At 32.5% G+C, this 25,340-nt stretch overlaps 1 protein-coding gene across 1 annotated transcript; it reads right to left on the bottom strand.

Moving 5' to 3' along the window:
* Positions 1–955: 955 nt before the first annotated feature.
* LOC126733508 (kinesin-like protein costa) lies at positions 956–23,053 on the bottom strand. The gene is made up of 7 exons (XM_050436826.1): positions 22,132–23,053; positions 17,939–18,581; positions 17,750–17,883; positions 17,550–17,695; positions 7,686–8,480; positions 4,301–4,553; positions 956–1,205 (listed from the first exon to the last, which is right to left on the bottom strand). The coding sequence occupies exons 1-7, from the start codon at positions 22,739–22,741 to the stop codon at positions 1,012–1,014; spliced, it is 2,775 nt and encodes a 924-aa protein (XP_050292783.1). The 5' UTR covers positions 22,742–23,053; the 3' UTR covers positions 956–1,011.
* Positions 23,054–25,340: the final 2,287 nt, after the last annotated feature.

The following is a 25,340-nucleotide window of genomic DNA, read 5'->3' as shown; positions in this document are numbered from 1 at the left end:
AAATGTTGTTCGGAAATACGATCGTTCGGGGTAATTGTAATTCAAGAAAGTTGTCGTTCCGAAAAAATGGACATTCGGGAACCCGACCAGGAATCATCTTCCTTTTGGTCTTTTATTACATCCCATTTTTCCAAAGTATCGTCGATGATGGTAGCTCTTAATGAATAAGTATCTTTCTCCTTTGTTCGCAGTCCTCTGGACAGTGTCTTCTTATCTGACATGCTTTGCCTCATTTTCAGCACTCCAAATTTCGATCTTGGCAGCTATGTTACTCCTGAAATCCTGCCCGACGGGAGCTTGGCCCTTGTGCATATTCGACTCGCTTTCTAAGTGACTAACCATTTGCTTTGACAGCCGCTTCAAACTAATGCTGATAATTACTCAATGATGTAGCTCCACCAAAACACGTCAAATTAGATATACAGGGGGACGTTTAATTATGCATTTACTGAAGTTCTGTCAATCACCTCCTCACCTCCAGCTAACCTCACTTTAATATGTCAAATGGGAACCCCCATCGTGTGATACATCATAGTAAGCAGCGTAAAATTCTCTATTCAACGGTACCAAAAAAAAATGAAATCGGTAAATGTGTAAGCAAATAGTTAGCGAAAATGTCTAGAAATAATGAATATTTTATTTACGCCAAACTTTGGTAAGTTATTAAGGGTGGATCGTTTTGAAATGAAAGCACTGTATATTAGCTTGACCATTGCTCCGGAACATTCGCTAACCCTCTACGTATGCCTCGAGATGGTGAGAGTATGCGGTACGATTTGGGTAAAATTTTCATGGCACCCTTGTTAAGCTTATATTTCTTTCATTCTCATTTCTTTCTTATTGCATTATTCACAATAATTTGAGAATTTTACAAAAAAGTTGAAGACACCAAAATTGTATTAATGTTTTTTTCCATAAAAGTCTTATCAAAAATAAGAGAAAAGAAACCAACATATTTACTTACTATTAACGGGATTTATTGAGTATTATGAGTTTAAATAAATTATTAGCTTACTGATTGCTACTAGCGGTTTGCTGAATAAACAATTTATTCTTCTGCCTGGTGATTTTCGCCTGGGACGACGGAAAAACGTTCTGAAGTTGCCTGGGAACGATTTCGGTCCTTGCGATCCGCGTTATGCGGGTGATCAGGCTGCTCTTGTCCATTTTACGACCGACCGGTCTTGGAATAGCAGCTTGTTTACCTTAAAACAACAAAAAACTCCCATCACATTTATTTCTTTATTTTGATCTAAAGAAATAATAATTATAATATCTAACGTCGATTATTATGCAACAATAGGATAAAGTACAAACCATTGCATAAAAGATAAACATTCACAAAGTGTTCTTTCATGTTACCTAAGAGGCAACAAAACATTTACAGGGTGTTATTTTGAAAACTTTCAATGCAAATATCTCTAAAATTAAAAAAGTTATAAAAGCGCAGTTTGGTACAAATGTTATACAGGTAGAGGGAACTACAAATACTATTTTGTTATAGTCATCCTTTCGGCCTCAAAATTTTAGATGGCACTACCCTTTTTGTGATACTTTAAATTAAAGGTCTTTTGGAGTAGTATTCACCGACACAAGAATTGTTTTTAAATTTTATACAGGATTAAAGAAAGGTATAAGTTAAAATAAAATAAACTCTGTTTTTATGAAGTGTTATATTATTTAATTATATGCTCAAATCTATTTTCGATCTCATGTCACACATTTTGAAACACTTCTCTTCGAATAGATGTACATTCTGTAATAATCGTTGTGGAAGATCATCGAGTAAAACTGGTTGCATTTAAAACAAAAGTTTTTAAGTAACCCCGAAAAAAATCGAACGATCTGGTGATATCGCCGACCATTCCATTGAACCTATAATCCCAATCCACTGATCTCGAAACGCATCATGTAAACATTTCCTCACAGGAAGAACATAGTGGAGTGGCGTTTCATCTTGTTGAAAATGTAATAACTCTTCGTTTAGGTTCCTACTTCCATGAATAGAACTGATTTTCTATTTCTTTAACAATATTAGGTTGAATAAAGGTTTCTAACAGTGCCAAGTAAGTTTTATCATTAAGGTTACGATTAATAAATAAAGGCCCGACAATAGTATCACCCAATATCCCGACCACACATTGATTTTTTTTGGGTCAAGTGTGTCCTTCCCTAAATGCAGATTTTCATCACTCCAGTATCTACAGTTATGTTTATTTACAGCATTTAAGCATTTAAAAAAAAAGGTTCATTCGTCGCTAAAACAAATATTTTTTTACAACTCAGGACTAATACGTAATTTTCCTGTCATTCTCTCGCAAAATTTTATTCTTTGGTCAAGGTCGTTTCACGCAATTCCCGAAGAATTTACATTTTGTATCCATGGAAATTACTTAATTTAGTAGTAGTGTAGTACGCAGTATTTAGTAAGGTACTTGACGTATAGATTCATGGTACAGACGTTTGGCGTAGAGACATTGTAGGGTTCATAGCAAAATATTCTAATACTTCTACTTCTGTCGCTTCATCAAGTACTCTACGCCGAACTCTTTTTTTGTTTCCCACCGATCCTGTTTCTTCGAACTAGTTGCCTCACGTAGTATGACTCACATGTTTTTCTAGGATTTCCTTCGCTACATATTGCAGCAATCCTTAAAGCACAATGATTTTAAGAACCATAAATATAAATAATTTCAATTCTTTCAGCCATACTATACCATGTAAACCATTGTGTGAAGTATTTGGCTGAATGGGTGAAAACTCACAAGACGATATGCAATGTAAAATATTTTTTAGAACTAGGTCTAAACATCTACTTTCTGGTATGAACTAAACCTGCATTCTACATACTGCATTTGAAAAATTATTGTTACTTTAAACTTTTTTGACTATGAAGACCCAAAATGGAAAGCATTTTGAGCACTTAATTAAATTAAAAAAAAAAACATTTATAAAACAGTCTATTTTATTTGACCTATACCTTTCTTTGACCCTGTGTAAAATTTAATAAAAATTTATGCAGGTAATTACTACTTCAAGAAACCTTTTATTTGAGGTGTCACAAAACGGGGTGGTGGCATTTAACATTTTGGGGATAGGATGCATCTGACCCAAGATGTAAGTCACCCTATAACCAAAATATGGTGGTTGTAGTTTCCCCTACCTATGTAACATTTGTACCAAGTTGCGCTTTTCTCACTTTTTTAGTTTCAGAGATATTTGCATTGAAAGTTTTAAATTGACGCCTTGTACGTATAAAGTGGGTATGAACTTAAGCTAAAACATGCGAAACAGCCTTCAAATTTAACACTCTGGTGGAAAGGGAGGTAAAATCTAGTTGCCTGCCTAAAGTAAAGAGTGTGTCGGGTACTTCTTGGTAGCAGGCACTCTATCAAATAGGGTGGAGGGTGGCCATTTCTAAGAATGCGGTGCACAAACAAGACAAAATGAAGGTCAACGCAAAATTTATAATTTAGGATTTTATGTGTTACATATGTAAGAGTGAGGTGATCAAACTTTCGTCATCAGAGCTTTATCAAACGCCTTAAAAAAATCAGTGTACACAGCATCAGTGCCCGTTTTCATATTTTCGCTCAGAATGTTTGGCAATAGCACCAATTAAAAGTAGCTCGGTCTGCTATCTTAGGGTTTGCGTATAGATACATTCCACTGATCAGCTATGCTTTGTGCAATCAATAAATATATAAGTAATGTAAATATCTATAAAAGCAAATGTACTGCAGAGCTTTAACCTTTATTAGTTAACATAGTTTCTAGTTTAGACAGAATGTAAGTAGTTATTAAGTGAGGCATGGGGTAGGCACATAAACTGTCAAATCAACAAATTTCTACTTAAATATCATATTTAGATTTTTTTTCACAGTAAAAAATTTCACTTGGGAATAATAGTGTTAAAAGAGTAATAATTTATTAGAGCCGTGTCAACGGGAATCGCCATATTACCTATGTTAGCAAGTGATAATTAGACAATTGGGTATATTTAAAGGACTGCTTGCAATGAACACTCCAATCACTTAATTTTGTTCGGGTTAATTATCGAAATCGAATTATCTAAACGTTGCTTAATAGAGAAGAACATACCATTATTACCCAATATTTTCGCTATTTTATATTAAAGTTTAAATAAAAAAATGCTCTGAATTCGGAAGAAGAAATTAAAAATTAGCCTTCCATTTCCAATATCAGGATAAAAAAATATTTCGTTTTCTTACAGAAAACCATTGCTATCTTGAGCAAATTTTATATTAAGTTCTGCCAAAAATCTTGACGCTTAACTTACCAAATATGCTAATATTCCTATCGTTATTGCCTCCGCGAGCGGCATCTTTACCGCCGTCGAGATGACGCAACACCAGATGGATCCGGTCCTGGTTCTCCTGCTGGAGATTTACCATGCGACGCTCACCGTCCAACCGCACCTGCTGCAAACTGCGACTCAGATTCTGAATTCGATCGATCAGATGCTCGTTTTGGGTCTCGTATTCGATTATTTGTCTTTCGAGTTTTTTGCCGCTGTACCGCAGCTCGATTATCTATGAGTGGAAAACAGAGGCGGTCACTTAGATTCTAAAGAAATATGGAGCAGTTAAAACTCAGTCAAATTATTAAATGTATGAGCCAACTTTCTTGGAAAAAAAATCTAGGCAATATAAAGAGCTAAAAAGTGTCAAAAATTGATCCCTAGAAGAAGATACTTTCTTACTTAGAAACTACATATTTTTTTCCAGATTAGATCAGAGTCAATCTATGATTAATAATAATAATAATACTTTTTATTCCATCAGTACAAAGCACATATACAAAATACAGTTCTTTAACTGAAGAAAAGGTCATACAGGCAAATATCTTAAACTAAATAAAATAAAGGAAAGAAAAACTGAAATTAAAAGAAGAATAACTTAAAAGACTCGTTAAAACCTGCAAAAAAAAATTATCAAAACACAAAAACATCAAAATATACATGAAATTAAAAAAAAATCTTCTGGCAAAAAAATGACTTCTGAGATAGGCCAGAACTAAATATCACACTTTAAAAAACCTAAAAGTACAAAAAAAGATATGCTTACAAGAATATACCTGGTGTCTCGGGATGTAAGGAACAAAAGTTCACTAAGTGTTCTTTACATACATTTTAAAAGAAAATGCCCTATGAATATGGGTCCCCAAATACTTCCTTATTAAGATACGATTCTGTTAAATTTCATAGTGTTATTGTGTCGAAAACTCCAATAATGCCAAAAAATAAGTTTATTTAACAATAAAAATTAATAGTACTGTGAAAATAAGTGTTTACAATTGTGTCCATCTTCATAATATATAAACCCTTTGACAAAAACATTACTTCTGAGCTAAACAAGAATAAAATATTGATTATGAACAAAAAAGACTTTAGAAAATGTTATCTTAAAAAAACTGACCCTAGTGAAACTAAAAATAAACTAAAACTTAAACTCACACAAAGTTAAAACAAAGGTCATATTTTAATGATCAAAATAATTTCTTACCTACTTAAAGTGTAAGTAAAGCTTGTTTACAAATACCTAAAAGGTGCAGAAAACTGAGCCCTAAAAGATTTTGTTTTCTGACTCAAATAATATGCTCAGAAACTAAGTTAAACTAATTTAAATAAGTCTTGCGTAGCAAAACCACAACCCCATTATCTGGATATATAAGGATTGTAGAGTGGTATTTAAATCTGAGCCAAATTATTAAATATATACTGTATTAAAATGTGTAACTAATTCACACAAAATTAAAATAATGATCATAATTTAATTATCAAAATAATCTCTGAATCGACTTAAAGTGTAAGTAAAGCACATTTAAAAATACCTTAAAGGTGGAGAAAATGAAGCCTTAGAAGAGTATGTTTTCTGGTCCAATAATATAAACAGACACTTAGCAATGTATTTAAATTAAAAAATCTCTTTTTTCTAAATATTTATGGTAAGAAAGCCTTCTGAGCCAACCGAGACTAATTTTAAACAACCTAACAAATTAAAAAAATTATTTTACCACAGAACATACTTTCTGATCCAGATAAAATGTGAAATAAGTAATAAATTAAAATATTGTTGGGTTAAATTTTAATGGTAAAAATGAAATTAAAATCCATTTTCAGAGATACATAGTGCAAACATTTTCCCCTTTAAAAGAAATATTTGTAATTTCTGATTCAGATAACATGTTTATTTGAACATTAAGCAACGAATTAAAATAAACTAAATTTTGATAAAAAAAAGACTTCTGACCTAACCAGAATTTAAGTTACAACATGACTCAAAAAATGAAAAAAATTGGTCGTCACAAGATCATACTTGCTGATTTAGACAAAAATGGACCTAGAAACTACGCGTTGTCTTTTAAAATTGTACCAGTAGTATTATTTAAATAGAATTTTAAGACTAATAAACGTTTCTGAGGCAACTCATGTTTCATTTCATTCATTTAGTAATTTCGGAGACAATAAATGGTTTTTTTTTTAAATAATTTCTAAAATTAAATTTGCAAAAATATTGATCCAAAGTGTCCATTGCCATTAACTCAGAACACGCTCCAAAAATTAAACAAAAAAAATAGTTTTTTTGAAAAATGATTTTTAAACAAATCTCTGGTTAAATTAAAGCATTACATGAAAAATTTGAAATAGTCTATAGCCGTTGAAATATTGACTCATAATCGGAGCAACAAATTAATCCAAATTTTATTCAATAAATTCTTATGGCCAAAAGTGATAAGCCAAACCACAATTCAGCACGTTTTAAATTGTGATCCTCACAAAACTTTAACTGAGACAAAATTACAATATTTAGTTGTTTATATTTCAACGATTAGGATCATTTAAAAGTGCGTTTAAAAATTTTAAAAAAGATTCTTAGAATAGAAGATAATTTCTTATCCAGATTAAAAAACGTTTTCTGAGTTGACTCCAAGACTCAGCCGCATAACCAAATTATGGTAAAAATTTTATGAAGAATATTCTTAGAGGCTATAACTTAAAACTAAACTATAAAGCCAACTATTTTGAAATTATTTAACTCTATTTAATTTTCTGAACTCATTTAAAATATGAAACTGTCAAGGTAGACTCAGAACCAAATTTAAATGTTTTCTTAACAGACTTCAATTACAACAATTTTGAAAATCTTATTTAAAAGAGAAAGTAAGAAAAAATGTCTCGCAACTAAAAATTTAGAAAAATTTGAGTGAAAAGTTGAAAAAACAAAATAGAACATGAATGTAACGTGCCTTAAATCAAAATTCAACTACACTACCGCTCAAAAGTATTTGCCCACTGCCCACATAATATGACTGTTTTAAAGTTATACTAAACTAGAGACCTTTAAATGTTTCAAATTTCATCGGAAACGAGCTGTAAACAGATTAGTTTTTTTAGAAGAAGTGCATATTTTTACTACATTGTTTGTTATTTGCAAGACTATTTTTAAATACTCAGTGTTTTTCAACGAACCATAATAGATAGGTATGCTGTTTAAGCATATATGCCATTTACAAAAGAGATACAATCTAAATATAGGTATAAAGATAAGATTTTTGTATCTAATTTAAAGTATTAAAAAGAATACATGGTGGGCAAATACTTTTGAGGGTTATTGTATGTTCTAAACTAATAGTTCTACTGAATAGCTATGTCTCTCTCTTACCCGTTGAAAATATCGGTACAGCAACATCCTCAGTTCAGTCTCGCTCAGCTGCATCAACCGATCCAGCAACATGATCTCACCAATTTCCTTGCTGCTGTCGCAATTCTTTTGAAAAACGGTTCCGTGTCCGCACATTAGTTCGTTCTTATACTCGATGGCCAAATCGATCGTTTCGATCGCCTCCTCGTACTGGAGCAGCTTCTTCTCCTCCGGTTCGCTGGGGATTTTCTTGTTCCGATCCACCTGATGGTGGCGCTGCTCCATGAGAAACTCCCGCGTTTTTCTCAGATTTCTGATCTCGTGCCGGCACTTTTCCAAGTTTTCCGAGCTCAACGGATCGGAGGCGGATAATTTTAACGGGACGATCGCCTTAGTCTCGTCGAAGCTGCACTTTTCTGACTCGTAGGAGTTTTTCTTTTTCAGTTTGCGCTTTTTGAGCTTCGTGAGTTTCTCCAGTTGTCGCTTGGAGTTGTACAGGCTCTCCTTGAGCTCTTTTAGTTGCCGATTGTTATCTTCCTCGGAGATTTCTTTTAAGTTTTGAGCGATTGTCAGTTTGTTTTCCACCTCTTCCAGTTCTTCTTGGTGTTTGGTTTCGATCAGACTGTTGTGGTTTTTGCGGGCGAAATTAATTTTTTCTTGGAGACTCTTCGCGTCCTTTTTTAATTTGTGGCATTTTTGTTGGATTTTGTTGTTGTTTATGCGCTTCTCGAGTTGTTGGATCAGAGTCTCCTTTATTTTTATCGACTCGTTTATGTCGGTTATTTCTTTTTCCAGGCCCTTGATGGTCAAATTGAGCTTAAAAAAATACATTTTATTAAAAAAACATAGTAGTTTTAAAAGGAGCATTAATGGTAATAGATATAGCTGAAAAAGAGTATAAGGACGATGGGTTTATCTTGATGTTTAAACAAGTTGTTTAATTTTGAAAAAAACATTGAGCATTATGAAAATTTAACTTACCACTGAGTTCGTTGGTCAAAATTTGCTGAAAAAAATTACCGTGTTGGCGAATTCTCGATTTTTAAGAAGGTTTTGCTGGTTTGAGAGAATTTGTGATTTTTGAATTTAAATATTATAATACTTTTTAATTACATACGTCAAACTCACGTCAACATGACAAAGCTTACTTATTAAAATAAAAGTTACTTCTAAGTTAAAATTCAAGTAAACACTGTATTTTTGTAGAGAAATAAAAGGAATAAAAGAAACATACCTTGTTGTTTACATTTACATGATAAAAGTTATACATATCAGGTGCAGCTTTACATGAATCAGCAATAAGGGCAGTTAAAACCATTACTCCTAATTTATTTGAGTGTTCGTTGAATTCTTTTACTGAATAAAATGAATGGTTAGTGAGAAATTATGTTATCTTCTTTGCTTAAATCTTCTATACATCGCCTACTTTTTGACCCCACCAGGTATAGAAACTATTTCCAAACAATGTCAAATTATGTCTAATTTTTTAAATAATGGAGAGCATATATGAGGCGTTACAGATAGTTCTAATTACTTTTTTTTGTAAGTCCTCTGAATTGTTTTTGCACAGGAGCCATCGAATATCGTGTCATAAGTTAAACGGGAATGGAAATAAGTCTAACAAATCAGAATTACAGAGCCTTGACCTACTTTACTTATATGTAGACTGTGTAAAGTTTGCTGATAACACTTTTCTGCAAACCTCGTTCCCATGATTTGTCAGTCTAAGTTCTTATTTATAGTCCTAAACACTTAGTCTCCTCTGGTTGCTGGTATTTAAAGTTGTTAACGGCATTTAAAGAAAGAGTCAGGGTAACCTTGTTTTTGCTATTCTTACTTGGAAAGTGAATAAATTTGGTTTTGGAAGAATTTAGAACTAATAATTTTCTATCACACCGGGTCTGCAATTTCCGAGCAGTGGAATTTGCAATATTTAGTGCGACTCTTTCGACCGTGTTTGATACAACACATGATTTATCATCAGCAAACCGTACAAGGAAAAGCCTATAATCATCAAGGACACTGCTTAAGTTGTTGTACAAGGAGATCTGCATTGATATGATTAAGACCTGTCAGATAAAAATTAATAAGCTACCCAATTTCCTTACCATGAATTGCTGACTAAAGCCCATTCATCATGGTCCATTATATTAAAGGCCTTGTTTAAGTCTACACACAGTGAAACTACACTTTTAGAATACACACAAGTCAAATAAGGCAGTTTATGTAAATTTACTGTTTAGGATGCTGTGTGGAACTAAAGAAATAATTTTGATTCAAATACCTTAACAGCCTGTAGATGGGACTGCCACGGATCTATAATTATCTAAATCAAAGGCAGTTTTTTTTTAAGTAGGAGTTTTATCCTGGTTTTTTAAGTATTGATGGAAAAGTACCCTCTTGGAATGACGGATCCTAGAAGTCTATTTTTCTGTAGTGATTTGTTGGAGTATTACATCTATTTTCTCAAGTGTTTTTTTGAAATCCAAAAATGTTGGATAAAGAAGTTTTGTATGATCTTATGAAGCACTTCAGTATACTAGCTTTGAGACTATTATTTCTTTCTGATAGTACCATATTTTCCTTTTGCATGGATTTGAATTAAGTTTTATTATTATGGTTATAGTTTTCCTCATTGTGTTAATGTTCTGCCAGAACTACATTTTTTCTTCCACCTTTAATGTCACCTAGTTTCCGGCATTCTCGTCCGTTATTTCCTAGTTCCTTTGATCTTTTGCTTATCCTCCATTTTATTCAATCTCCAAATGACCCCTCACAAGTTCAAACAAAAGATAAATTTTATTTTGGAGAATGTGAATGCCCTACAGGAATGTTTTTATTTGTTGCATTTTTTTTCCTTATCTTGTTGTTTAACAAGTTTGTATCATTTTAAAGAACTAAGAGTTAGTTGGTTCAAAGTAGCTGAAAATGAGTATGATGATGACGTGTTTATTTTCACTTTTATGGTAACATTTATTGTGGTTTAACATATATGGTTTAACATTTATTGTAATATACACGAAGAAATTACCAAAATATACTAAAAAACTTGAAGAGTAAAAAGAGCAAGACCGAGAGTTGACATGTTTCGTTGCGAATAGACGTACTTTAGCACGCTCCACGCATTTTTCATCCTGTTATTGATCTATTGTAAAAAAAAAAATTTTAAAAGTCGAATAGTTCTGAAAACAACCGCTTGAAAATAATCCTCGTAAAGTTGTGGAAACGTATTTCAATTGATTGCCAAGTAATTAGTCTATTAAACGTTGGGCCAATCACAGATTAATTTACCATATTAGAGAGGTGCAGCAGTATGGGAGGTAACGACATTACCTCTGGTCCTAACATGAAAAGTGCATACAGAACCGATGGAAATTCTGATGACGATTTGGAAAAGTTGATTAGAAAGGTATGTGAAAGCTTTTTTAATGAAATAAAAAGTGAATCAAATGAAAACATCTAGAAAATAGAATCAAAAATTAGTTCTGTCAATCCCTAAAAGTCATTGATGCAAAAGTAGCAAGTAATAAAAAAGAAATTACTGAATTACAGTTTCGTGTTGACCATGACCAGCAAAAATCAAAAGCTAACTCTCTACGTACCTGTGAAATTGAGGAAGTCGATAATGAAGACTTATCAGAGATCTTAACTAGCCTTTTCTCGGATAAATTAAATATAGAAATATCACAAAAAGATAGTGACTATGTCTTTCGATTAAAGCCAAAAAAACGTAACACAAATGCACCAGCTCCAATAGTCATAAATGTTGTAAACAATATGATGCGGAATAAGATTTACTTAGCAAAAAAACAATTGAAGAACACTGCTGGTTCTATTTTCGAAGACTTAACTCAACTTAGATATAACTTATTAATGTCAACCACGGAGAAATATAGCATGGACGGAAGAATATGGCATGAACGGTAGAATTTCCACTTTTATTTACTGTTCATAGGAGTAATGCTTGTTTAGTTGCATTGGGTAAATCATACATAAAATACAAAAATAAATTTTATACTATAAATAAATGCTGTTATAGACTATCATAACGAACTTTACGAAATTTATGCCGATGTTATAACCTCAGATATTTGTCCGACTGAATATTATTCTGATAAAAATGATCTACTAAACTTTATTCATATAAACATTCGCAGGGCTGCTAAAAACTTTAAAATTTTTAGCAGCAGAGTTTTTGGTATTTGTTGAAAGCCTGGGTTGTACTTCTGATATCATTTTACTAACCGAAACTTGGAAAATTAACTGCTTGGATATTTCTAAAATTTTAAATTATAAGGTATTTTATTCTGAAGGAAGGTTTAACCAGAACGATGGCGTGCTTGTCTATGTCAGAGGAGGTATATTGGTAGAAAATGTTATATCAAATATAATGAAATAACTTTTACACATCCTAATTTTAAATTTAAGGAAAACAAATATCAAATATTTCCTCTATATAAATCACCTGCATCAGATACCACTGCTTTCTTAAATGGCCTTAGCCGTTTATCATTACAGTACAAAAATAATGAAGCTATTTGTATTTTTGGGGGAGATATAAACTTACATTTGCTTAACGAAAATGTAACAATAAATAACTATAAAAATATTTTAACTGAAAATGGTTTTCTTAGTTATATAAATAAACCTACTAGAGTAACATTAGATTGTGACTCCTGCATTGACCACTTTTTTATCTACTGTCCCAACAAAATAAAAAATAAATTGTTTTTACCAAGACTAAAGCGAGGAGACATATGAACATTTTCAAAACAAATAAAAAATGCCATAGAACTGGCAAGTAGGTAAGGTAAATTCTACATAAAAAAATAAAAAACTAAAACCCTGCATCACATCTGGTTTAGTTAATTCCATCCGACACCGAGGCAAATTAAAAATATCTATCTAAAAAATAAAAATAATATTGCTGTGTTGAATGAATATAAAAATTACCGTAATATTTTAAACATGCTAATAAAACAAACAAAAACTTTAACGTACTTTCAAAAATTAATAAAACTAAACAAAATCCTAAAAAAATTTGGAAAATTATAAATAAGGAACTGAATACTAATCAAAATATGAATGAAAACAAAATATCATTTAGATGTGAAAATAACACGATTCAATTTGATATAAAAGATGTAGCAAAAGCATTTTTAATAAATTTTGTATAAACGTAGGAAAAACAATGTCAGGTAAATTCGATTGTAATAAAAAAAAAGTTTTCCCGGTTAAATTGTACCACTATATTTTTAACGCCTATTACTGAGGATAAAGTTCTTAAAAGTATAAATGCTCTAAAAAACTATTCTGCACCGGGGTTAGATGGATTAAAGAGTACCTTACTTAAGCAAATATATTATTTTTATTATCCTGTATGCCCTGGATAATAAAAGTGATTTTAATTTCTTTTTGAATTTCTTAACTTCTAAAATTTGTCTGATACATAGAGGAACATGGTTGTACATTTTTTGCTAAGGTATATAAGTGAGTTCTTGGTGAGGGAGGATGTAGGGATTGGGAAGGGAAAATCGTTAACCTGGCGAGTCATATGACCAGGGTTAGAAGGAGGTTTAGGACATTTATGAATAAGAGTAGCTGTTTCTAAGACAAAAAGAGAAAACAAAGTTAGGATTTTTTGAAATATAAAGAGAGGTTTATAAGAATCTCTTAACCCAGTGGAACATAGGTATCTAACTGCCTTTTTTTGAATCACAAAAATTATGTTTAATAATCCCTTGTTGCTTAAACCCTAAAAAGGCAAGCCATAACGAAGATGGGACTCAATAAGAGAAAAGTACACTGAACGTGCAACTACCCCTCCCAGCTCATGCCCCGCCATTCTTACTGCAAAGCGTCCAGAGGATAATTTTGATGCAAGATTTAGGATATGATCTTCTAAGCGAAGGCGACCATCAATGGTAATACAAAGGAACTTACAGCTTTCTTTGTATTGCAAGGGGGAGTTTTCACTAAACATAAGGCCCTGAACGTCACACTTAAATCCCATAATAAAGGTTTTGCCCACATTAAATACAAGCCTGTTTGCAGCACACCACTCCGATAAAATCTTAAAAACATGGGCTCTAACATTATCAGAATCTCTATGATTCCATAAAATGGTGGTATCATCAGCAAACTGAACCACTTTGCTCTGCAGTTTTAATGAACCCAAATCATTTACATAGAGCAAAAATAATAGTGGTCCTAACACTGAACCCTGAGGTACTCCAGTTTTAAGGGATCTGGAATCGGATAAACATCCAGATACTGTAACTCTTTGGGTAGGATTAGACAGATAGGATTCCAGCCATTGCAATGCCACACCTCTAAAGCCATAATTATTGAGCTTAGACAGCAGTATTCCATGATCTACACAATCAAACGCCTTGGATAAATCGCAAAACACTGCCGCCGCGAACTCTCAGACTAATTAAAGAAGTGTCAGTGGTTGTTTCGATATATAAAGGAAATGACGTGTGTTCTCCGAACAACTATCGCTTATTGATATAAATACTTGAAACCTGTATACGCATTAGGTTTTCAAAACACTTTATCCCCCAACCAATTTGGTTTTAGAGAGGGTAAGTCAACCGAAGAAATACTATTTGAGGTAACAAGTCATATTTGTAAAACTATTGCAAATAATCAAAAACCGTTAGCTATATTTCTAGATTTGGATAAAGCCTTCGACTCGGTATCACACGATTTTCTACTTGATAAACTAGACGACTACGGGATAAGGGGATTAAGCTGGAGTCTAATAAAAAATTATCTTACTGAAAGAAAGCAATGTGTTAGGATGGAGGATGAGTATAGTGTTTTTGGAACAATAAATTGTAATGTTCCACAAGGTAATGTACTGGTGCGGGACCGTCGAAAGTCTATCGGGCCGGAGACTGGTTGGCGTGACGTCACGTTAGTGGCCGTGTATTGCAGCTTTGCCCCGTTTAATTAACACACAGAGCGGCGTCGAAAATATATTTAAATTTAAATATCTTGGAAACAATTACTCGTAGTAAGTTGAAGTAAAAATTATTGGACATGGAATATTTTTAGCCATAAATTTAAAAAGTTACTTTTTATTTTTAAGCCTTACAGTAAGTAAAAAAAAAATATCTAAATCTTTTGAGCTGCTAATTATTTCAAGAAAATGAACATAATATCTCACAATTAGACACGTTTTATTTCAAGTAATATATTTTCCGGAAAAAAAATTAACTCAAAATATTATACACAAACCTATTTAAAGTGTTTGTACAAAAACAAAAATATATAGGTAACAAAAAAATTATTTATAAATATACTTATTTAATATCTAAACAAAAATAATTACCTACAAAAACTAAATCAAATAAAAGTTTAAATTCATCAAGTGAAAAGGTGGGTACAGTACAGTACATTTTCGAATTCTCTTTTTTTTTTCCAACTTTCTCTTTTTTTTTAATAAATCTTCCTCGATAATATTATTTTTGGCCTTGCTATAATTATTTAAAAGGATATTTGAAAAGGTGTTAATACATTTTTCATTAAGTGTTGGTAAGTTGTTACCACAGTCACAATTGTATTTATCCATTTCAAAATTTGCTACCTCCAGTTTTTTTAACGTAAGTGTTTTAAAAATGATTTTGTAGGAAAATTCAGTGAAATTTAAAAATGTCTTTTCGTATCATTCAGAAATAATAGTTTGAAACAAAGTGTACATGGTTATAATTATATTATTAAAATAATCTTTGGCATACTCGCGTCATATCTTAAATCATTATCAGATATGCTTATTTCGTTATACAACAAAGAATCATTAAATGTATTAATATTAGTATTAGTAGTGGTACTGTTAATCACTGATGCTTTGAGTGTTGAAGTATCGGTTATATTGAAAAACTGTTTCAAAACGAATTTTCCATTTGAGCCTTAAAACGCTCACTGTGTAGTATTATTGCAATAGTAATATTTAAAAAGCGAGGCGCGATGCGCGATTCCCGCCGGCCACTAGTGTGACGCAATCATTGTGGAGGGGATACAGTCTCCGGCCCGATAGACTGTCGACGGTCCCGACTGGGGCCTCTTCTATTCATCCTCTATATCAATGAACTTCTTTTTCTTAGTACATCTGGAAAACTTGTATCATACGCGGACACCGTTTTGTTGTTAAAGGGTGATAACTGCGCGAGTGCTGTGGAGAGAGCAACTTTAGATTTTGCAAAGGTTCGTTGGCGGCTGGAAGATTATCGTTTAGCAATAAATATTGACAAAACAAAATTTATGAGTTTTAGCATTCTTGATAACCATCAAATTAATACAGATGTACTAAAAATATACACATATCAGTGCATATTAAAGGATAAATCATGTGCTTGCATAGAAACCCTAAGTAGGACGCCATGTATAAAGTATTTGGGTATTTTTATTGATCAAAATATTAAATGGGAAAAACATATAGAAAGTATAAATATAAAAATTCGTAACTAACTAATTTTTAAATTTTATCGTCTTAGAAATTGTATGTCTCTCCACATTTTAAAAATGTTATATACATCCTTGGCTGAATCAGTCATTAGATATGGAATATCAATACGGGGAGGATCATTTGCCAGTACCACAAACATTACTCAAAAATACCTTTTACGTGTAATTTTAAGAAAATATCCCAGATACTCCTCTAAGCATTTATAGCAAGAAGCGCGCGTTTTTACGATACAGCAAATGTATGCTAAGTCAGTGCTGATATTAATTTGTAAATCTCCTAAGTTGCGGCGACCGATAGAGATCTTGATTTGCTATACTAGAACCAAGCAGTGCATTCTGCTGGTGTGCCTTTTCTGACAAGAACATCTACTTAAAGGTTTTTAACATAGTTTGGTCCAATATTTTTTAACCTTCTTCCAAGTAGTATTAGAGAAGTTCGAAATAAACATCTGTTTAGTAAAAAAATTAATAGGTCGCTTTATGAAAACTTTGAAGTTTTTGCTACGGTGTTGCGTAGATAATTATTTATTTGCGAATTAAATATAAAGTATAAGCAATTTTATCAGTATATTTATAGTTAAGATTTGTTAATCATTATTTTAGTTCCTTCTTTGGTTTTCATATAGTTAGTATATAGTATATAGTATATTAGTATATTTGGTATATAGTATATAACTTTAAGTGAATTGTGAATTATATATATTCTTTTCTTAATTACTTTTGATTTGTACGCACACACACAGATTCTAATCTAGGTGTACATTTATTTATACTTTTGTGAGTTTTGTAAAATTATTGTTTTGCATTGAAATATATTTGATATTTGAACAGTACTTACAGTAAAACACTCACATTCCAGGCATGTAAAGTCAGTTTTAAACCTTCTAGACATTTAAAGCTATTTTAAGGTTCCTGTTAATCAAGGACACATCTTCTGGGCTAAAACACATCCTGAATTCTTAGGATATTACAGTCATTTAAGTCCAGGCTTTTGGTGTGATTTTCTGTTATTTCAGTCAGTTACTTTGAATTTTTTCCATGGCATTTGAAAAAATTTCTTTATTCTGGGTTAGAACACTGGGTATTCGGGGGCGTTTATGGTTATTTCTTATCTATTTCAAACTTTTGGATTCGTTTTTCATTTTAATCTAGACATTTGCAGTAAGTTTAAGTCATTCTTCAAGTATTGTGTGCCATATATACCATATGCATTTACTTCTGGAATCATTTTCTATTTTCATTTAAAATGATTTTTTAGTCTTAGTGTTTTTTTTCACATTTCTTGTATTAGATGGATCTGAGAAATCCAATGTTCATTAAAATAACTAATAAACGAAATGTATATTTGAAAATGCAAGAAGAAAACGAATTAGAGAAACAACAAAAATTTGGAAAATAAGTACATAAACACACCTGCTTTATAGCCCTTTGCCTTGATTCATATGTCTTGGGTTCTTCGGTCAATAAGATATCATCCTCACTGCTTAAACCGGACTTTTGTAAAGAGGAGTCTTGCCTCTGTTGTAATTCTTCAAAAGAGTAAATGCTGCCTCTCCTACCTTTAAATCAAACAAAAATTTTAAAAATGAACAAAAGAAACATTAAATGCGTACCTTTATGGTGTGCTGAACTTGTGGAATTATCAACACTTTTAGCTAAAGTGTTCACAGATTTGTTATCCGCCCTGTTACGCCTACTTACTAAATTATCAGTTTCTTGTTGAAACTGGTTTATAAGGTGTTCTAGCCTTTAACATGAATTGAAATGAATAAACTAAAAAAATCCATAGACATATTCTTTACCTGCACTGCCCCTCTTCATCCTCAGTTAATTCCTCCTCCACCTCTGAACTATCATCCTCCTCTTCCTCCTCGGAAAACCCTTCCACATCCTCCTCCTCGATCCGCTCCAAACTCCTATGTGGCTCAGAGGTTTCACTCAGACACTCTTCACACTCCTGCTTTAACAACAACCACTGGGAAATCAGCTGCAACTCTGTCTTCTTTAAAGTTCCAACAGCTAACAGCTTCTGAAACAGTTCTTCCGCATTCACCACCAGCTTCAACAATTGGTTAACAGCGAACTGAAGGCCAAAAACGTCAAGTTGTTCTGCGCCATTGTTCTGAGCAGTTACATATGTGTTTACTGTTACTAAGTTTTTGATCAGTTGAGCCCTGGAGGCTAGAGAAAGTGTATAAACGGTTTCTCTTAAGTCTTGAAGCCATGGCGAGATGCAGCAGAGGAGAACAGTTTTTGCTCTGCCTCCGAAGGAGTCTCTGAGTAGGGTAGTTAATACTGAGTCTCCATAAGGGGTTTGAGTGGAATAGTAAGGGTTTGAGAGGCAAGTAATGCAGTTATGGAGTGTTTGGAGGCCCGAGTCTTTTAGGAGGGTCTCAATGTGCCCCTGGGGATTTTGGGTGAAGAATTTTTCACAACCCGAGAGATCTAAAATACATGATTTTTTTATATTAAATATTTTTTGCCAAGTTATTTAAATTTGTCCTAATACCTCTAGTCATTGCGGCTATAAGATATGCGAGGTTTAATAAGAAAAATTTGTTTTTTGCGAATACTTTAAGTATTATATTTTAACAAATAATTTTACATTTTCTTTTCTTAAATACTATGTCAATGGTTAATGGTTTTTAAGAAATTTTCATACAAAAAAGTCTAAGACATTCAATTTAAAGTCAAGTTTTTGTGTCCTCTTGAGTCCCTTAGAAATAGAGCTAGAAACCGTAGTAGTAGTAGTAGTAATGATGGGAGGACAGTGTCCAGCGGGTAGACCTAAAATTCCCTTTCCGCTAACCTCTGAAGCCCCATCATTACCGTTGACCACCCACATTAGTCTGGATAAGCAGAAGATCCATCCTCCTAATGACGGAAAGCAGGCCTTAGTTAAGGTTCTTAATCTTGGAATCGTAAGTAGTTGTTGTCTTCATTAGCGACACAAGCGGGGTTATTCAGATTGACCATTAATTGTGGAAGTTGTTTGCTGTTGTCGAAAATTGTCGAAGTGGTATAAGTTCTATTAAGATTCTATAAGAGTGCAAAATAATGTTGAACAAACTAGAATATGCACATTAAAATAACACACAAACTGTAAAAATAAAAAAGTGACTGAACATACAAATGATGCAGTACTATTGTCTCATAATGTCTCTCTGGAAGAAAAACTTTTCAACCAATCACAGGATATCAACAATCTGCAGCAAAAAAAATGTGATTTAACTGATACAAATAGGTATATGATTTCTACAATTTATATATTGGAAACCGACAACAAGTCATATAGATATTAAATCAAACTTATCTGACAACAAATCCTATACCTGTATCAAACTGTGTGTTTCAACAATATCCATGATGGAAGAGCTTGTGAGTGCTAACAACAAGGCTACACAACTATCTGATAGACAAACTAAATCTTCAATGGAATGTCAGAGAGACAGTCTCCCTGGTAGCAGCTCGACCAAAATAATTCCAGACGAACCTGCGAGGTGTATTACTGAAAGCCAAAAATTATCTGTTTCTTCGGCTTTATCCAGGAAATCATGAGTACTTATTTATGGAGATTGTAGTACCAGAAATTTGTCTTCCATCCTTAAAAGACCGTCAGGTGAGTGCTATGAAATCATGGGCAAAGTAATAAATGGCGCTCCTGTTCACAAGTTTTGTAAAGACATCTTTAGTAATATTACGGATTTTAATAATAATGATAATGTAGTTTTATGTTTTAATTTAAGTATTACTTGTTTGTCGTTTTTAAGATATGGGAGGTTCAATAAGAAAAAATTGTTCTTTGCGAATACTTTAAGTATTATATCTCTGGGAAGAAGTACAAACATTATTTTATGCCTATGGTACAATTCTGTTAGTCACGGTCACTATTATTTTAACCTTTTGAAAGATGTAAACTTCTTTATGCATAATTGTAATGCATCTGTTAGAGTAATCACTAACAATTATGTGGGATTTTCCCATCGACTATCATCTAAATCAATATCTAAACTCTTGGCATTGTATTCATCTACCCCCTTCCAAGCCTCAAAAATTGTTTTACAAACTTTACCTTACTTTAGTTTGTATCAAATAATCATAGAGTGGCTGAGAGGATTTTTTTATGCCAGGCTCAATTGAAAGATGGTTTACTTTAGCCCTTCTAAACATACAATCGGTCAGACATAAGGTGGATGAGTTGAGTTTGTTTTTGATTAAAGAGAATAATCCTGATATTGTTATTTTAACAGAGCATTGGCTCAAGCCAAATGAACCTTTTTTCATGGAGGGGTACATTTTGGTGTCCATCTTTTGTCGCAAATAATCATGGTGGAACACTGAAAATTTGCAGAAATGGCTTTTATAATGACTTCCGTTTTGTTAATGTTAATGTAAATTATTGATAAGTTTAATTCTTTTTTGGATGAAAAGGTTTGTGAATTTTCCATTGTATACTGCAAGAAAATTAACTTGTACATCCTAAGATTCTACAAGTCTCCTTCTGCAAATGTTAAGGTATTTATTGACAAGTTAAAATGTATTTTGAGTGAAATATCAATCAACACCTCAATAGTTCTCACTGGTAACCTAAATGTGGATTTTCTAGACTCTTCTGAGACTAGCTTGACTTTGAGTGGGATGTTTAAATCTTCTAATCTTATTATGAACGTGGAACGGCCCACCCGTGTAACAGCTCAGTCATAAACACTTTTAGATTATGTTTGCTCAATTTATGGTAACACAAAGGTTATTTGTAATGTGGTAAATCCTGGGCTGTTCGACCAATATGCTGCGTTGTGCTCCTTTCTGCAAAACACCAATCATTCTGTGTTCACAGATAGGGTAGGAAGATTGTACACAAGAAAAAACTTTCATAAATTTAAGAAACTTTGTAATGCAGCAGACTGGGAAAGTTTAATGTTGGAGAACCCCTTTTCAAATTTCACACTAAGTTGGTAGGGATTTTCAATTTAGCTTTCCCCTTAGGTAATATTAAGAAACTTGGACAGACTTGGAAAATTGTTAACAGTATAAGGGGTACTGTACAATGTGATCCTGTTTCTGATGCTTTAACAGCTGAGTCCCCTAACACTCATTATCAGGGTATTTCCTTGTATCTCTCTGAGAGTTTGCCCCAGAGTAATTTCGATCCAGTCTCTTATCTCACTAGCATTCAAGCTCCTGAAACATTTTTCCTTGGACCTACAGATCCAACATTTTTAATACATGGTGTCAAAAAAAAATTTGAATAGATTATTAAATTAGAAAAAAAAAAATGTAAAAGTTTCTCTACTTTTAGCTGGCACTGTATAAACATAGGTAGTTTAACTATTTTATTAATTTTTTATGTTATATTACTTATAATAAAAGTTCAACTTTTATAATCATTTGATTTTAATCAAAAACATCTGCAATTCATTAACTGATCTTTAATTATTATAGGCACCAGGTACACAAAATCTGACATGTATCATCAAAAACATAAGTACAAATGATCAGGGCAGGGTGAATAAGATGGCTCGCACACATCTTGAAATTACTTTTCATTTCATCAAGACACCAAGAAGTTAAATGATCTTTTGGTTGTGAAATTTTTTTTATTGTCATGATAGTTTTCTCTATCATATAAATTTAAATATAGATTCCAATTACTTAAAAATGGAAGTAAGGTTCATCTGTGAACATCAGAAAAAAATAGTGGGAGGTCAAAGAATACCAGATCCCAATTTTTTCTACTACCTTTTAATTTAATTTTTTAAATAATTTTTTTATATATACCAGATTTTTTAATGAATAAAGCAAATAGACCTAAATTTTAATTTTTGTCTCAAAAATAAATATCTTGAGCACAGTCATCCATACATTTAGCACAATCTTAAATTAAATGTAGTAACAATGTAAATAAAAAGAGTAATTTGCTAGTTGAGCTTTTTAGCCCTTTATGAATCAAATCAGTAGTAGAAAAAACTATGTGACTCACAAATTCCTAACTTACCAGCAAAACTAGCAGTAGAAACCCGATGGTGCACAACATTATCAACAAAAACTTGCTGTTCCAATGTTACTGTCAATAAAGAATGACTTCCAACCTTTCCCAATCCTGTCAAGCCCAAATGTATCACCTGAAATGCCTCCAAAATATCCTCAATTTCAACACTGCCACTCCCTAACAGATCCTGTATAGAGTCCCCACTGATATGTGACCAACTTAAATGCACTGACCAAGATTTCTCTTTCTCAGTGGTTGCCTTTAATCTTAAAAAAATCTCCCTTAAGAATCTTGGCACTACACCTTGATCTGATTCACTAGCAGTGTAATTCAACCCTGGCCCATATAGTGTATAGGTCTTGCCAGTCTGGTATTGACCCAAAGTTACCACACTAACATCACAGCCCTCAAGGAAAAATGGTATGAGTGGCTCGACTACATTATTGAATACAGAGGCTTGTGAGCAGTTTAAGGGCAAAGCGTTGTTCACTGGGTAAGAATGTGAATTAAGGATTTTTACTGTGTTACTTAAGCTATCGTTTTCTAGGCATACCAGGTCTTGTTTGTCCTCAACAATGGGGCATATTCTCACCGCTGTTTCTATAAATGACTCCATGACTTAGGGCATGATTTTTTTTCTGTGGGATATTCTTGGGTGCGGCTCAATTATTACTATTAATTTGTATTCTGTGCACTAATATTTTATTTAGTCACATATATGGAGATACATTTGCATTAGGGCGTTTTAACGCTTACGACCACTTAAAAGAAATTTCGAAGGACGCTCATAGACAGGCTTGACAAGTTTTTTAATATCATTTCAGTTTTTTTGAAGAATTTTATTCAGAAAACAGCACTTTTTCAAATATTCGGTTAATTAATAACAAAGTTACCATATTATTTTTATTTTGGATTTGACAAGGGTATTGACATATGTCAATGTCAAAGTAGTGGTCACCACTACTCACCAGACTGGTGTGAAGCTAGCGTCCGATCGATATCCAACAACCAAATCGAAAACGCAGCATATATCGTTTGTCAGCAACTTATTTATAGTCCGCGCCTGCTGTTATTTATAGCAGCTGTCGATTGTTAATAGTCGATCTAACCTCTACCTCAGTAGAACGACCAGCAACAAAGCCAAACTGTTCATCAATAAGTTGTGACTGAAGAGAGAGAATCATAACATCGCACATACAATTTTAGAACATCTACTTAGTAATTAGTCACTTGGTCTCTATAACCATTAAAAAATAGATTTAATATGAAGAACCGAGGCCGTGTTAACAGAAATCTGAACTGTTTTAATAAACTTGAGGAAGACCATCTGAGCCCGGCTCTTCATTTCTATCCAATAGGCTAGACATTTCAGAAAAATAATCAGCAAATAGCTATCTCAGGACCATGGACGTAGTAGTGGACCTCTATAGAAAATTTTATTGGAAATCTGTATTATTTTAAGGTTGAAGCATTATTTTTAAAATTTCTTGAAGAGTTGCAGCTATTTCCAGAGTCGAAAATTAAAGTTTTATCCTGAAAAAAAGGTGGATCTCCAAATCATCTTGATCATTCATTTCAAAAATAATTCATGAATTTTTTCATTATTTCTGTTCAACAGTTAGTAAAAATTAAATTTTTAATTTAAGATCATATGTTTAAAATAAACTGTAAATCCTCTATGGAATTAGGCGAATGTTCTTTGATAAAAAATTGTTGAATTGTTAATGTTCAAAAATTTAAACACTTCCAAAACTCCCAAAGGATTTGGATATAACTTTTTCTATAATACATAATAAATATCTAAATCGATTTCAGATGGTTGCAAATCTCGAGATAAGCGAAATTTTTTTGATAAAAAACTATTGATATGTAAAAAAATATAAAGAGCTGTAGCTTCTGAAACTCCCACAGGACTTGGATAATTTTTTTTATAATGATTTTGCGATTTAATTTTCTTTTAACATCTCACAATTCAACAATTTTGTTCCAAAAAACTTTTGTTTGTAGAGGTTAGATCTTCTAAAACTTGCTGATTTTTTCATCAGTTTCCTGGCGGTAGGTTTTCAGGTTCATTCCTTGTACACGGTATTCTCTAAGGCCTTTGACAGACTCAATCACTAATATTACTTCATAAAATAAAGAGAATTGAATCGTATAAGAATAGAATAAGAATCGTACTTCTACCAGTAACCAGGTTGTACGAATCCACTAAGGTTATCAATCTAGAGATCAACATTATTTTCACTACTGTTCTTCGCTTCTTTTTGCTGATGAGTTAAAGATGCACCTGAAAGTAAGATTGTACTTAGCTGCAAGGAGACTTGAACAGACTAGCTGCTTGGTGTAATAATAATTCTATGTACGAGTATTTAAATATTAATAATAATAATAATAATAATAATAATAATAATAATAATAATAATAATAATAATAATAATAATAATAATAATAAGCTTTATTTCCAACAGGTTACATATACCCAGTTACAGGAGAATCAATTAAAAATATAAATGTACAAGTACGAATGCATGAACTGTATTAGATTCATGCAACTAAACTATAAAAGAATTGCTACATAATAAAAAAAGTAGTGAGCTTGAGAAAATAAATAATAAAAAATCAACACTAAATTAGGAAATGAATTAGAATCAAGAATTAATTTAAATCAAAAGAGCAGAAAAAAAATGAGTAAATAAATGTATTCAAACTAAAAACTAAATAACCTAGCCTCCCCCACCGACCATACGCAGGTGACTCAAAATAAGTACCAAATTATCATGGTGAATGTCACAGGAATCAGCAATAGTGTTAAAGTTTTGACACATAAAGTGAATAGGTACGGAATCTGGTACAGAATGTTGGACCTGGCTGTGTCCAAGTTAAAAGCTGGACACTGTCTAGATCCTGAGCGTGGTATATGAAAGCAAATCCTTTGCAAAAGGGATGGGCAGTCAATTTTATGGTTAAATAAATTAAACAAGAATTCCACCGAATCCATTTCTCTCCTCTTCGCAAGTTACCGTTCAGTATATCTAGAGAGCAGCAGGTTATGGTCAAAACCCCTTGGAGGATAGACTCCATCATCCTTAAATGCCAAACATTTAAGGAATCGCCGTTGGACTGATTCTAATAGGTGAATGTGCTGGTTGTAAATGGGAGACTAAATTAGCGAGCTGTAGTCCAGCCTGGATCTAACAAATGCATAGTAGAGAGTT

This window comes from Anthonomus grandis, chromosome 2 (genome assembly GCF_022605725.1).
Source record: "Anthonomus grandis grandis chromosome 2, icAntGran1.3, whole genome shotgun sequence".
NCBI lineage: Eukaryota > Metazoa > Arthropoda > Insecta > Coleoptera > Curculionidae > Anthonomus > Anthonomus grandis.
The sequence above is the reverse complement of the archived record's forward strand: the minus strand, read 5'-3'. Positions and strand labels throughout refer to the sequence as shown.